Below are 16,891 nucleotides of genomic sequence, written 5' to 3'. Positions count from 1 at the left end.
AACAGTTGATAAATATTTCATTTGATTATATGTAAATCACAATGACTTTCAACAGTGCAAAGAAAAGCATCTGTATTGAAGACAGGATTTTGGTTTTTCAAAGGCTACTATGTTAAAAATGATGAACATTTTGTACCCACCTCTAAGAAGAACCAGCTGTGTTCTTAGAGTCTCTTCATGTGTTCAGCAGGTTGATGTGACTCATGCTTATACAACTTTGACTATGGACTACATGTGCCTCTAGGAATCACATGACACTAATTAAGTTCTTAGGGAAGATGCCACCTGGGATTGGTTCCTTAACAAGATTCTCCCCTAGCGACTCTCCAGATAACAGTGCAGTATTTTAGGTATCAGATTCTATTTTACTGAACTAAATTCAAATCTATACTATCTAAGAAATTCCATTATTAAAAAGTGTCTGTGTCCAGTGTATGCTGTATCTTCAGCAATAGGGTCTTACATTCAAACTCTGGAGGCAAACAAGGACGGTGAAAATAACCTATATTATTTTGAGAGTCTCTTGGACTATCTTGATCAACAACTTCAAGGGAGGTTTCCTTTGCCTGGCATTGTGAGTTTTGTTGTAAAGCTTTCAACTGAACACATGCAGTCACATACATATGTGCATTTTTCAGTAGGCTTATGAAACAATACCTTTACCTTTGGTGTTTCATTAGCATTATTTATCTCTTTTCGCCTTTCTCAATTCCCAGTTAAAATGCCCCTTATATTAACTATTTCCCCCTTTAGTAATGCTCATGTCCTACTATGCCTCTCTCTCCAATTCATTCTTCCTTTTTCCTCACAAAGTTCCTTTCTATTTCTCTGGCTTCTGCAGTTACATCAGGATGTGTACTCACATCTAGGAATTCAGAACTAGTATCCACAAGAGACAGAACATATGTTGCTAGTTTTTCTGAGGCTGGGTTACCTAATTTAGTATAACATTTGATAGTTGTATCCATCTACTACACTTTTTTAATGTTTTCTTTTTATGTTGTTTGTATAAGTGTATTTTCTGTATGTGCGTAAGTGTACCCATGTTGTTCATGCATGTGGAGGCCCGAAGGGTGCATAGGATCCCCTGGAACTAGAGTTACAGACAGTGTGGGTACTGGGAATCCAGCCTAGGTCCTCTGCAAGAGCAGTCAGTGCTCTTAACTGTTAAGCCATCTCTTCAGCCACTTATCTTCAAATTTTATTTCATTTTTATTTACAGCTGAATAGAGCTCCATTGAATTAATGTACCACATTTCCATTATCCATATTTTGAGGGATATTTAGGTGCTCCCATTTCTTAAAAATTGTGAAAAAAGTGGCAATAAACATGGATGAGCAAGTATCTCTATAGTAGGAAATTGGGTCCTTTTGTTATAGGCCAAGAAGTGGTATAGCTGGATCATATGGTTAAGTGATGAAATTGTAGTTTTTCAAGAATTCTCCACACTTAGATCAGTAGTGGGTACAGCAGTTTTCAATCTCACGGGCAGTGAATGAGTGCTCCCCACATTCTCACCAGCATTTGTTGTCAGCTGTTTCTTGATCCTTTTAGCCATTCTGACTGGAGCAACTGACTTGGAAATGACTTGGAAACTGCTTCTCTGAAGATTAGCACACATAATATTAGAAGATACTAAGCAAGATGCCAAGGGAGAAAATCAATCACTGGTCCTGCCTAACTGTAAAGCATTTGAACAACAGCAATAACCAGCCCTGAAATTTATCTCTAGTCTCTGTATTTGTACAAAGAGTCACTTTTATCTTAAGGGTAATCAACAGCTGTCTGAACAGACTTAAGGCCTGGTCAATGGGAAGGAATTCGTGCATGGAAACTGTAAACATAGCCAAGAACTCATGTCTGGAGAGACCATAGACTCCTGAGTAGAAACTCCCACTGTCACTCTCCTAGACCAACATAATTTTTCATAACATCCTAAATACATATCCTTATATTAACTGATATGTGTGGCTCTCACCATTCATCAATGAAGCTTCTTTCTGCAACAGATGGAGACTAGTACAGAATTCTACAACTTTTTAAAACACAGAGAATAAGTGAATGTTGAGGTATCCAGTCCTAACTAATACATCTAAAATGCAACCTCTACATCTAAGGCTCAAGGAACATACCAGAAGAGAGGGAGGAAAGATTATAAGAGCCAGAGGGACAAGACACCTACTGTGAGTTAATACACTCTAGACATCATAGGGAACCTACAACTATGGAATCTCTACAATACTGTAGCCTGAATAAAGGCAATACCAGTTCACATGGCAATGTTAATTGGAGAAATTTCATGGGTTTTCGCCTCAAGATCAAGAGTTACAGGCAGTCAATGGATGCTGAGGGAGGGAGAATGAGTTTTCTCCAGGGACCAGGTCCCTAATAAGTTTTCTAAACCTGAATAGACAGTACTGAACAGAGGTATACATAAGCACCATAGATTGGGCTTTGCACCACACATGCGAACACACACACACATGCACACACACATACATACATACATGTGTGTATGAATATATGTATACATATAAATACATGCATGTATATATGAAAATAATAATATAAAGAAGACAAGAAATTGTGAGGGAGTTAGGTGACATGGGAGGATTTGGAAGGGATTAGGAGGAATAGAAATAATGCAGATACAATACTCATGTATGAAACCCTCCCCCCCAAAATTACAAAAAGTAAACCCCAACTTTCTCACCTAAATCCATGTTAAAGTTATCTGGGAAATTAATATGCTGCAAAGATCCATTCTTCCTTGGACATGGTGGCACACACATTTAATCTCAGCACTCTCCAGGCAGAGGAAGGTGGATTTCTGTAAATCAAGACCAGGTTGTAGCACATAGAGAGTTCTGGGTCAGCTGGGACTATGGCAAGACCCTGTCTTTAAAATAAAATGAACAAAAGATTTATTCTTTTAAAAATTGTTTTATTTATTATTTTTAAAAAATGTTTTTATGTGTATGAGTGTATTGCCTGCATGTGTGTAACTGCACCCATGTTGTGCAATGCTTGTGGAGTTAGAAGAGGGCAACAGATCCATGGAACTGGAGTTATGGACAGTTGTTCGCTGCCATGTGGGTGCTGGGATTTGAACCCAGGCCTTCTGCAAGAACAGCAGTGTTCTTAACCACTGAGTCATCTCTTCAGCCCCTATTCATTATTTTATATTATTTTGTGTGTATGAGTGTATTGCCTGCAAATACGTAAGTGCACCTGTGCTGTGCAATGCCTCAGGAGGTAAGAACATGGCATCAGATCTCCTGGAACTGGAGTTATAGATGGTTGTTAGCCAACACGTGAGTGCTAGAAAGCAAACTTGGGTCCTCTGCAAGAGCAGCCAGTGTTCTTAGTTACTGAGCCCCTCTCCACCCTCCAAGAATCATTCTTTGAAAAAAACAAGTAAAATGTGTCTATCAGAGCACTTCATTATCTCTCACAAAATATTTCTTTTTGGTTTATTTGTCTGCAGTTTTTATGTATGAGTGCTTTGTGTGCATATGTATAAGTGCACCCATGAGTGTAATGCCTGTGGAGGCCAGAAGACAGTGTCTGGTGCCCTGGAACAGGAGTTACAGATAATTGTTAGCTACCATGTGGGTGCTGGGAATAGAACCCAGGTCCTCTGTAAGAGCTGCTCATGCTCTTCACCACTAGGCCATCTCTCCATCCCCAGAAAATTATTTAAAATGAAAATACGTAAATGATATGAATTAATGTACTAATAATCAAATTAGAACCATTTTATCTACAAATAGTACATTTATTAAGTTTCCATCTGTTGGCTCTTTATTCCATTTACCTCCACAGTAGAATTAGCATAGTCATTATTTTTATGAGTGGGATGGATATGTATTTATTATTTTATTTATTATTTTAATTTTATCTGTATAAGTGTATTGCTTGAATATATGTAAGTGAAATTATGTTATGCAATTCCCACTGAGGTCAGAAGAGGGTGTTGGAACTGGAGTTACTGATAGTTGTTAGCCACCATGTGGTTGCTGGGACCCAAATCCAGGTCCTCTGAAAGTGTAATCAGTACTCTTAACTGATGATCCATCTCTGTAGCCCAGGAATGGATATTTTAAACACATTATTTACCTTGTGTTATGTTTGAAGGTGACTACGAATTTTTGCTGCATAAATGCAATTTGAGACATTTAATATCTCAAACACATATTTGTGAAGTCAGACTCATTGGGCTGACAAAAGAACTGACATATATAATGTAAAGTGAAGAATTGCTTATTTTGGCTAATATGGGTTCAGAAGTTTTGTTTATTGTGGTGAAAATGTTGCAGTCAGAAAGCTGACATCTCTTAGGAACCATGTCACTTCACTAGGTGACTGCTTTCTTTTCCCACTTGTATTCCACTTATATTCCTGAGATGATGTGACTCACATTCAGGGCAAATATGCTCTCCTTAGTTAATTATCTATGAATATGCATTCACAGACACACCCAACTGCCTACTTTGTATTAATTCCTGTTTCTCAATCTTTAGATGTGACAAAAATATTATTCTCTTTAATTTTATACATGTGATATTTAATAGAATACTTAGTAAATAATATACATTGAGGAAATTGTCGTTTAGAAGAATGAAATCCCTGTTGACATATTAAAATGTTTATGTATTAAAATTAAATTGGCTATAATAAGCTAGGAAGCCATTGAATAAAAACCAATTTAGAAAATGAAAACACGGACATAGAATTGAAGAAAACATCTATATTCATACATCACATTATAAGAATTTATATATTATATAGCTAAAGCTAAAATTTAATTGTAATAACAATTTTAAGTTCATAATTGTTTTGATAGATATTTCACCAACTCTGGCAGGTTAATATCTAATAAAAATTTTAAATGATGTTCAGGGCCTGGAGAGATGGCTCAGTGGTTAAGAACATTGACTGTTCTTGCAGAAGACCCATGTTCGAATCTCAGCACCCACATGGCAGTTAGCAACTGTCTGTAACTCCAGTTCGACAGCCACTTCTGTCCTCAGCGAGCATTGCACGACACAGGTGCACTTATCTATATGCAGGCAATACACACATACACATAAAATAAAAATAATAAATAAAATATTTTAAAAATGATGTTCAACATTATTTAACAGTAAAGAAATGAAAATTACAAGAAGAGAATGGTGTCATTACATTCTCCAATGGTAACAGTGTCATTACAGTCCTCTAGTAGATTTCTCATCTGAACAGCACCAAGTACTGGTGTGGATGTTTAAAATGAAACACAATGCTGTTCAGAATGCAAACTAGACCAAACTAAATACAAATCCAGAAGTAGGATGGAAATAAAAAATATTTAATAGTATACAAAATAAAATATAGAAATAAAAGAATCTGAAAACAGTGTGAGAGTCTGAAAAGTTTTAACATAAATTCTCCTCTAATTCTGCAATTCTACTGCTAGGTGTTCATCCCAAAAGAAAGGTAGACCTGCAGATGGAAGACTACTAGGAGAAAAGTGCACAGCAGAACCATTTATACTAGGAAAAAAAGAAAAGAACAATCTCAATGTCATTCAGAAGTGACCATATGTGCAACTTGTGGTATATCTTGTGTAGATGGCTACACAAATATATCATATGACATTTCTAAATATATTACTTATATTTTATTATGATTTCATTTGATACTGCTGTAACACAACCTGGTTGTTTCTACATGTAAAACCCAGTTATAAGTGTACAGACCCAATAGGGGAAAACAAAGACCACAAAGATGGATGTGTAGGAAAGTGAACCTGGGAGGAGTTGGGGGAGGAAGGGTATGATCTTTGTTTGAAACACTTAATGAACTGATTTTTAAAAGGAACTATCAAAAATCAGGCGAAATATATTTTAAAAGGCAAATTTTTCTTCTAACAATTCAAGAAATTTTAATGAACATGCTTCACAAATGTTCAGTAATATCACAGTGCAAGTTATTTATTTTTAAAACTAAATAAACATTATAATTAAAAGGGAAACATTTACAGAATCTGATAAGCCTGTGAATAAAATCCAATGTGAAAATTCATTTAATTTTAGGCATTGCATAAAAATTACACAAGAATTTAAAATTATTTTTCACAGAAAACTTACAAGTAATTGGACTAAAGCAATTTCTTTTTTTAAAATTTTGTTTTGTTATGTTTTATGTGTATATGTGTATTGCCTGCATGTAGGTAAGTGCACCTGTGTCGTGCAATACCTGCAGAGGTCAGAAGAGGCTGTCGGATCCTCTGGGACTGGAGTTACAGACAGTTGTTAGCTGCCATGTGGTTGCTAGGATTCAATCCTGGGTCTTCTGTAAGAACAACCAGTGTTCTTAACCGCTGAGCCATCTCTCCAGCCCCCTGAATAAAGCAATTTCCATATCATCCTTCAGTGCATTGATGATATAGATCCGTATATGGTGTGGTACTCACATTTTCATTCAAATTAAATGATGGAAGAAATAGGGATTTTTGTTTTAAATAGAAGTAAGCATAAATATAAGCTTAAATGTAACTGTATGTTTAATTTAAATATGTTTAATACTAATTATCTTTAATTATAATTTTCAAGATGCCATGATCCACTGTACTTAAACATAGTTAAAAAAAAAACAAAACAAATCAAAAGCCGATGTTTCAAAAGATCAACTCTATTTCTCTAGTCCATATATTTTGGCTCTAAATACAAATTTAGTTAACCTAAAAGATGCAGTGAGTTATAAACCGATTTAATTAAAAGAAGAAGAAGATATAAATTTGAGAAGGGATGCCAAGAGGTGCCTTGTAGTAGGTGTGCTGTGGGGAAAAAGAGGTGGATATAATCTAAATGTATACATGTATGAAATTACCAAAGAATAAAGATTTCTTTAAAAAAAATCTTTATGTGCTCTTGGAACCATTTCTTCCAAATTAGCTACCAATTTACACTGGGTAGTTAGTGATATCTAAGTGTCTAGATTACAATTAACAGCACTGCTCACATCTTAGGGCCCCCTTTTTTTCCACAGAGTTGTCATTAAGCCTGTAAGTCAGCCATCTAGGTTATTATTAAGCAATGACAGTGATCCTAACTATATTTTCATTTACCAACAGAGTCTTAAAGTTACATTGGTTTGAGGGAATGGCATGGATTTATGATGAATCTCTTTAAAGCATCCTTCACATCCTTGTTCCGCAGGCTGTAGATCATAGGGTTCAGCATTGGGATTACCAAGGTGTAAAACACGGAGGCCATCTTATCAGTATCTAGTGAGTAGTTAGTTTGAGGCTGCAAATACATAAATAGCAGAGTGCCATAAAAAACCGTGACAGCTATCATATGTGAAGCACAGGTGGAAAAGGCTTTTTTCCTTCCTTCTGCTGAATTTATTCTTAGGATAGACAAAACAATGTTGAAATAAGATATTAGAACTATAGTCATGGAAAAAAATAAGTTTGTAGCTGCAGATATAAAGACCACAGTCTCTGGAAGGTAGGTGTCAGTACACGACAATGCTAACAATGGGACATTGTCACAGTAAAAGTGATTGATTTTATTGGAGGAGCAATAAGAGACAGAGAACACACATGATGACACAACAATAGCTGTACAAAAGCCATAGAGGTATGTGAGGGACACCAGCAGAAGGCAGACCTGCCGAGACACCACCAACATGTACAGCAGGGGGTTGCAGATAGCCACATAGCGGTCATAGGCCATCACGGCCAGCATGAATATCTCTGCTACAATGAACACCAAGAATCCTCCCAGCTGGGTGGCACATTCATAGTATGCAGTAGTTTTTTTACTGACTAGGAAATTGACCAGCATTTTAGGGGCAATGACTGTGGAGTTGCCAAGGTTGATGACAGCCAGGTGTCTGAGGAAGAAGTACATGGGAGTTTGGAGTCTAGAGTCCACACTGGTGAGGGTGATGATGCCCAGGTTTCCTGCTGCTGTCAGCAGGTAAATGATCAGGAAAACAAAGAAAAGTGGGATTTGTAGTTCTGGACGATCTGACACACCTACAAGAATAAATTCAGTTATCTGAGTGACATTTCCAAGATCCATGTAGGTGTTGGGAATTCATCTGTTTGGAGAGGAAACAAATTGGATAGAATACAAGTAATTATTTTCTAGCATTGTCATTAGACAGAAGGGGCACTCACTCCCTGGGTGAGATTTTCTTGTATCATGAATGAATGGCAGTCCAATGATAAAACTCAGTGTTTGAGGTCTGAACTTTCAAGGGTTTGATGAAAAGACAAATGCAAACACAATGTATTAAATAAACGACATGCTATCATGTTGCACATGAGCACTTACTTTACTACGATGCTGTTGAAGGATGGACATATTTATAGCTTGCAAGCATTTGAGGCTATGCTTTAGATCTTAGACTATGAGAAAGGCATGAAGAATAGATGATTCTGAATAGTCCAAAAGCTCTTTGGCAATTCTTAAGCTCAGATTTGTTTTCTCCCAATCACAGATGTTTCCAAGTCCTATCCACTTTTTTTTCCCCAAAGACTGTCATATAATACTATTAGTTGTACATTTAGCTTGCATTTTTGCCTCCAAGCATGTTATCTTATATTGTGTTTTATTTACTGATACTAAACCTCGTGTGTATATTTCCTTTGGTGTATTTTCAGACTTCATAATCTCTTCTCATCCTTTAACATCCTTTAGCAAGTGGAAATGTGACCATTTTGTGATTCCTAGACATTATTATAAATAGCATGCCTCTGTTCCTTTTTTACATTCTTTTCCCAGAAGCTTTATATTCTTTTGATTGAATGTTTGTATAACGCATAACCTAATAGTAAATTTAATGCATTTTTACAATGTATACAATTCTCTTCATTTCATCCTTTAACCAAAAAAATCATTATTTTGATCATTATATGCTTACTTTTTATAGTCTTAAGTATTTAAGGATGAGCACTTGCTGTAATTAAGCAATTAAGTTGTAATTACTTGCTGTAATTAAGTGTAATTAAGTTCCTTCAGCAGTTGCAACTGATAGCGCCTGTCATGAGGCAACCCCATCTTCATCCTTCATCAATACATTTGGACTTAACATTCAGAATGTTATGATTATGTCATCATAAACACCTGAGAAATAAATTTCCAGAGATATTGGCATGTTCTTTCTTTCTAAAAAGGACATGGAGAAAAATACCTCATCCTGCTGTAAGAGAAGAAAATAATGATGTGACTATGAAAAAAAATCAGAGAAATAAAAACCAGTTAATACTTCAAATTTTAGGACATCTGATATGTTAGTCTCTGACAGCAAACATCTGTCTTTAAGTATTTTTCTGATTTATTTGTAAGTCACATATCTTAAACAATGTTGAGACTTTACAAATTCCTTGTATCTTCTCATGCACCTGATGTTCCAGTTACAGGGAACAGCAAACAAAATCTGTGAAAGAAACACAGAAATGAGATAATTGTTGTATGTATTTTATATGATGAATAAATATGGAGATATTACTGATATTACTCAGGAGACTAAGTAAACATGGGATAATAAGGGACTTGTTTTTGAAATGGTGATATCTGAATTGAAACCTAATTAAACACAGAAAAGCAGATATTCAAGGAATCAGGGTCAGAAAATTCCAGGATTCCAGGCAATAGCAGTAATAAGCATGAGGAAAATGCTACTCTTGGTGGGAAACAATTCACAAAACTTAGAGTTTTCTGCATGGGGATGGGGAGCTGAACTGAGGAGTCTGTCACCAGATTGTTGTTAGAAAACAGAATCATATAATACAGTTCATGACTTGCACTCTATTACTACACAGATTTCCTTTTAGTTAATTATTCACTATGGAGAAATTTAAGAAAGGATACTAATTTGATTAGCTTGGTGTGAAATATTCTTTTTGCTGGTGTTAAGATGATGAATTATAGGGGTCAAAAAGAGAAAGTGATGGCATATAAAAGAAAACATTAAAGGGCAAAGCCACTTAGTCAGTTTTTATGGAATTTCTGGAATGAGATAGTGCTGGATGGGCCAAAATAGGGAAGAATAGAATTTAAGGGAAGTCAAATTTTACAGCCAAGAAGAGAATATGATGATGCCATCAATATAATTCACTCAGTAAACCAGAGGGGATGGAAGAGAGGGAAATGACAGATAAATGGAAAATTTATGAGTTTTGGGTATTAAGTCAATGACCATGAAATTGTTTCATTACTTTAATAAATGGTTTAAGGTGGAATAATCAAAATTATTTTCAGTATCCTGAGCTTTGACTGCTTATGAAATGTCATATGAGAAATTTAGATAATGAAATATTGCTGCATAGAGTGCACTGATGGATGTTACAAGTGTTTTAGAAACTTCAAACCAAGTAATGAGAGATTATTTCAAGACATTTATTTCTTTAATATAAAACAAAGTTTAATATGCTCCTCATCCAATATCCATCATTATCCACTGATGCTTAATCCTTCAAGTTTAGTAAATTTAGCATAAAGCAAAATGGCAACAAGAACAGCAACAAATTGTACCAGACGCAGTAGTTGACATCTCTAATCCCAGCAGTCCTGAGACTGAGGCAGGAGGATGGCGAGCTTCATGCCAGTTGGGGATGCATAGGAAGACACTACCTCAGAAAGAAAGAGAGAAGCATGGTGTAGTGACTCAAGGCCTGTAACCACCAGACTCCAGGGGATGTGGAGGTGAGGGCTGAGATGTCCAAGGTCATTCTGAGACCCTGACTCAAACAAAGATGGAAGGGAAGAGAAGGATGAGGAAGAAGGAGGAGAAGGAGGAGGACGGAGGGGAAAGAGGAAGTTTAGTTTTGGAAATTCTACATTAGGTGAATGAGCTAAGTTCATTAGGAAAGTTAGAAATGCATATCTGCTTCCTGGGTATTGTTTCCCCCATGATGATGAGAGAGGCTTTGTCAGCAAACTGGGAATTCAGGTTTCTGTAGTTAAGGTCAGCTGGAAATGGAAATCCATTATTTTGATACCTCATGAATCCTTTTTTTCATATATTCTTTTGTCATTTAAAATTATTTTATTATTTTTATTTTATGTATATGAGTGTATTTCCTGCATACTGTATGTAAGTGCACCCATGTGGTGCAGTGCTCACAGAGGTCAGAAGAGAGCATTGGATCCCCTGGAACTGGAGTTATAGGCAATTCGAACCTGGTCTCTTCATATATTCTTAACTAGAATCTTGGCAAGTTTATTTTACTTTATTATAAAGGGCTTACATAAAAAATTCATTGATTCCATATTCTAATCTGTTATATGTGTTTGCCTATATGGTATCAGATGCTTTGGGTTTTTTGTTTGTTTGTTTGGTTGGTTGGTTGGTTGGTTGGTTTTGGTTTGGTTTGATTTTTGAGACAGGTTCTCCCTCTAGCTACAGCTTGCCTGGAACTCACAGGAGTCCTGCCTCTGTCTCCCCAAGGCTTGGATTAAAGGCATGAGCCACCAAGTCTGGCTAACCATAAGATAGTTTTCAATGTTTTTATGAGACATTCTCATTTTGTAGCTCAGGTTGACTTGTAGCTGTTTCCTATTCTGGTCTCCAACTTACAGTCCACCTGCTTCAGCCTCCTAAATGTTAGATCATGTATGTACCTCACTTTGCATGACTATCAATAGGTTAGCTAATGCTTTTCTAAAGAAGATTTGTGACATATTGCCTTCTTGAGGAAGGGTAACATTTTGTTTGTGGCCCCATGTTTCTGCTTTTCTTTTATAAGCATAATGATAAAATCATGAGTGAAATTTTCCTTTTAGATAATAGAACAACAACAAAATTATACTAATCCTCCAACTGAGAAAGACTATATTGTTTCAAAAGCTATATGAATTACTTAAACTATGAGACAGTGATTGCTAAATTTGCAAACATAAATAGCTGACCATTTTCAACAACTTGTGTTAATAAAGACAGCTAAAACCCTAAAGAAGTAGTTGTTTAAATATTGTACTATTTGATTGTCAGGAATTCCAAGTCTTCCAAAATGAAAAAGGAGTAGTTTGCTTTAAGATATGGTATGCATTTGAAAGCCCTCATATTAAAATAATATAAATATTTTTACTCACCTGTACTGGATAATGATTTTCATGTTCTTAGTGAGAATCTCTACATGACTACAGCCACTATAAACCTGAGATACAAATTCTGAAGCAGAGTGACGGCAGGATCCATACATTGCTTGTAGCTTCCTTAGGGAAGATGCTACTGGGACTGGTTCTCTAACAAAATCCCCTCTAGGAATTCGTCCATAAACAAATAAGGAATTCAATTTTTTGGAGACAAGAGATCAATGTACATCTCCCCAGGGTGGATTGAGAACTCCCTACCCTCCTTCCTCTGAGGGACATACTGTATTTTCTTTGCTGTGGACAGAGCCTATATTACTGAATTGAGTTCAAGTCATGGCATCTAAGGGAACATAGTCATTCAGTTGTGTCTTTCAATGCACTTCATTCCTTTGCCAGGATTTGTCATTGTAAACATGGATGTTCTAGTACCTAAGAACCAGTGAGGCAGCAGTAAAATGAGAAGAATTCACCTGTAAGGAATATGTTCATTATCCTGTTCTCTGTGTTCATTTTTATTCCCTTTTCCTTCAACAATAGAATTGATAGTCACTATCTCCAGGAATGGCGTTAAGTGGATATTAAAGAACAACTTCCAGGGATTGGGGAGGTAACTCCATGTAAGTAGGAGGACTCTAGTAACCATATGAATTCCTGAACATGGTGCACGAGCCCCTCAGAAAGCACTAGGGTCAGATACAAGGGGATCCTTAAAGTTTACTGGCCAGCCAGCCTAATATCTATAAATCCTGATTCCTCATACCTAAGAAAATGATTGCATTTAGAAATTAGACCTTAAAGGGAGAAATTGGTTAAAATTGGCTCATGTGCCTCTTTGCACGTTTATTGTACATACCTGTATTTACAAATAACACAGTAATATATGCTTTATAAGAACTGAGAAACAAGGGACTGGAGAGATGGCTCAACAGTTAAGAACACTGGTTCTTCTTGCAGAAGACCTGTGTTCAAATCCTAGCACCCACATGGCAGTTGACAACTGTCCATAAGTCCAGTCCCAGGGTATCTGACAGCCTCTTTTGACCTTCATGGGCATTGCATGATACAGGTGTACTTATCTACATGCAGGCAATACACACATACATATAAAATAAAAATAATAAGTAAAATATTTTGAAAAAGAATTGAGAAACAAATTAAATATTTTGGTGTGGTTATCTGATGCTGGTGATGACTGGATAAAGATGTAAACACAAATGGCAGGGCTGGAAAGAGGGCACAGTGGTTGAGTTCCAGCTGCTCTTGCAAAGGACCCAGTTAGGCTTCTAGCACACACAGAACATATTTCATGTGATCTGATACTTTTGAGGGGGCCTTCATGGGCATTGCATGAACAGGTGAACACATACATAAAATATAAAATAAAAATAAGGCTTGTTCAGGTGAGCCTGTGGGAGTGGTGGCGTCAAATGCAGGACCCATTTCAGCTCAACTAATTAAGGGCCCAAAGGGGAGGTTAGAATTAGGTGGCAGGCCAGCACTAGATTGAGAACTATATGAGACTGATTGCTGCTGGGTGAGGGAGAGTATGACTTACATATGACCACTGGATGGGCTGACTAGACTCCAGTGGACGCATTTACACTGAAAGACATTTGGGTACAAACACCTGAATGAATAGGACTCAGCATGTAGGGTGGGGTGCATAGGGTTCAGTGAGGTGATAGGGGAGGTATGGATGAGGGAGCGGGTCTGGATTTGAGTGGGAAATGTATGAAATTTAAAAATCTCAACAAAAAGGAAAATAAATAGACAAATAGATGTTTATAAAAATGTTAAAACACACAAATGGTGCATTAGTAACTGAGGGTGCCTATACTAAAATACCATAACCAGGGTGACTTGAAGGAAAAAGAATAGTGCTTTTCACTGCTGTACAGGATAAGTGTCCAAGGTCAAGATGTGCACAGATTTGCATTACTCTTAGTCCTATGCAGAGAAACATTCTCACTGCCCCCTCAAACTCTGTGACTTGATCTGTTTACCTGTTGAGTGTATCTCCCTAACTCCATCCTAACTTCTCATTTTAAGGAAACCCAGCCCACGAAGATAAGCACATTTTAGCTTAATCGGTTCTTCAAATCTTCAATTTCCAAACTTATTTACATTCTGTGGTATTACTGGTCAGGGTTTAACTCTGAAATTTTCTGAGTGCACATAATTTCACACATCAAAAAGACTAAAAAATAAAATAAAAAGAAGACATTAATGGTGTGATTGTGTTAATAGCCCATGAAGTAAAGGCCCTAATTACTGTAAATCTCATATATTAGGCCCAAATACAATTGAAAAGTGATGACTTCATTTGATAGAAACCCAATTCTGGAAACTAATGCTAAAGAAGTAATACAAGTTACTAAAATAAGTCAATAAAACTCTTCCCAAGACTTTTAAATATCATGAAATACTGGAAAATAAATTACAACAGAAAATTTATTCAGTGAATCATGCAAGTGTATCTTAGCATATTATGGTAATGTTGGGTTTATTTTTCATTTCTCATCTTAAATTTCTTAATGTTTCTTTTTATTGAAATTTTGTTAATTTCAAATAATTTGATGGTATTTAAATCCTGTCCCCTGCCCAACCTCCCTTTATTTGACCCTGTCATATATATATGAGAGATTTAATATATATTTTTAATATATGAGAGAGAGAGTCTAATTTGTGTTATCAGATGTCCTTTAGTATTGGTCTATTCACTGGGCCTGGTTAATTTACCAAGAGTTCCTTGCTTGAAAGAGGCTGTCTGCTTCTCCCAGTACACATCTGTAGCCACATTTTCTTTAGGTGAGATTCAAGCTTCTTATCTACTTCCTCATGTATATTCTGGGACCTCTTCTGCTTTGGAATTGTGTGTCTTGTCCCCATTGCAGTGAGTTCATATGAATAACTGATCAGCTGTCTGGAAAACTCTGTTTCCTTGTGTTCATCTACCACTCTGGCTCTTACGATTGTTTTACTCCTCTTCCACAATGATCCCTGAGCCTTGAGAGGCAGAAGTTTGATATAGGTGAAGCAAGGGTAAGTACTCTACAGCTACTTGTTCTCTGCACATTGGTCAGTTGCGAATTTCTGTGTTAATCACATGCGTTTCGTGAGGCAATTTTTTTTTTTTTTTGTTGAGAGTTGGGAGATGTATTAATCTATGGGTATAACAGTAAGTCATAGTATTAGGTTTTCCCCTATGTCCTATGACCTGTCTAGTCTCAAGTTCTTAAGCCTCAGGTCAATGTCAGGTATGGGCCATATCTTAGGAAGCAGACCTTAAATCCAATTAAAGAGTAGTTGGCTGCTTGTATAACATTTGTGCAACAATTGCACCCATGTCCATAACTTGCCAGGTCAGTGGTTATTGTAGCTCATAGGACTCACAGCTAGGTAAGGTTGACAAGTGTTTTTTTCCTCTGGTGGTGTGCATACCACTTTCCAGCACTGTGAAGGCTAGCCTGTAGAGATAAGGCTCTGCAGTCCACACCAGCTTTATTTCTCCATGTTTGTTCTATAGCTCATGTTTGTAGTGTCTTCCATAACAGGGTCTTTCAATTCAGTTGTCATGGGTAACCAAGAGAGGCTCAATGGCCAGTATTGTTTGAGGGTCTATGGGATCCCTGAAAACAGCTTCTAGAGAGGGAGTCCATTCTTGGTATTGAGGGTTTTTTTATGTTTTTGTTTTTTGTTTGTTTTTTCATCATTAGCCTTGGATGTCTAGGAAGGGCAATGTCCCTCTGAGCATAACACCTTTTAATCTGTTTTATAAATCTATATACTTTAAGAAGCTATAATCGTAGGTTTCCATCTGGCTTATTCTAAAGGCCTTTAGGGTGACTTGTCCTTCCCACACGCCCTCCTCTGCCTTCTCATTACCCACCCTATTTAAACCTTACTAGCATGTTTCCCTTTCTGACTTCCTATCACCACCTTCTACCACCCCTCCTGGGAAATATTCTCTCCCCTACACATTATCATTTATTACTTTTATGACCTCTGCAAATTACGGATGGAAGCAGGCATTTCTAAGATTTCAAAGCATCCAGCTATGAAAAAGAACATGTGATGTTTATCTTTCTGAGTCTGGGTTATCTTGGAATGATTGTTCCCAGTTCCATTCATTTACCTGTGAATTTTATAATTTCTTTTTAAGAGCTGAATAATATTCCATTTTGTATATGTACCATACCTTTATTATCCATTTGTCGGCTGATAGACATTTAGGTTGTTTCTAATTTCTGTTATGTAAAAAGGCAGCAATGAATATATATGAACATACATTTTTATAATAGGGCATACTCTTCTGGGGAATAGTCCTAAGAGAGGTATGACTAGGCCATATTATAGTTCAATTTTGAGCTTTTTGAGGAACTTCTGTACTTATTTCCATATTGGCTGCCCCAGCTTGCACTGCCAACAGATGGATAAGGGTTCCCCTTTCTATGCATCCGTACCAGCATTGGTCATTATTTCTTTTTGGACCTTTGCTATTCTGAAAAGGTGTAAAATGAAATATCAATGTGGTTTTGATGTGCATTCCCATCATAACTAATGATGTCAAATATTTTAAAAGTATTTATGAGTCATTTATGTTTTATCTTTAGAGAAATCTCTGTTCATCTCATTGCCCAGTTTTTAACTGGGCTGTCTGTTTTACGCATGCGCCAGCATCTTAATGTTATTACCAAACACAATGAGTTTTTATTTTAAAATGAAATGGAGATCTTTTTTAAAGGTTAAAAACTCACTCAATTTCATGTCTTACAGAGCTTATACTGAGTTCAAT

At 36.5% G+C, this 16,891-nt stretch overlaps 1 protein-coding gene across 1 annotated transcript; it reads right to left on the bottom strand.

Annotated features, from left to right (window-relative positions):
• Positions 1-7,128: 7,128 nt before the first annotated feature.
• Positions 7,129-8,076, bottom strand: LOC103736585 (olfactory receptor 8J3-like). Its single transcript, XM_008836092.1, has one exon. The coding sequence runs from the start codon at positions 8,074-8,076 to the stop codon at positions 7,129-7,131; it is 948 nt and encodes a 315-aa protein (XP_008834314.1).
• Positions 8,077-16,891: the final 8,815 nt, after the last annotated feature.

This window comes from Nannospalax galili, unplaced genomic scaffold (genome assembly GCF_000622305.1).
Source record: "Nannospalax galili isolate Female #2095 unplaced genomic scaffold, S.galili_v1.0 scaffold337, whole genome shotgun sequence".
NCBI lineage: Eukaryota > Metazoa > Chordata > Mammalia > Rodentia > Spalacidae > Nannospalax > Nannospalax galili.
The sequence above is the reverse complement of the archived record's forward strand: the minus strand, read 5'-3'. Positions and strand labels throughout refer to the sequence as shown.

What these genes read in the sequence shown, in the direction of transcription:
- LOC103736585 (XM_008836092.1), bottom strand. Translation starts at nt 8,076, where the DNA reads ATGGATCTTGGAAATGTCACTCAGATAACTGAATTTATTCTTGTAGGT.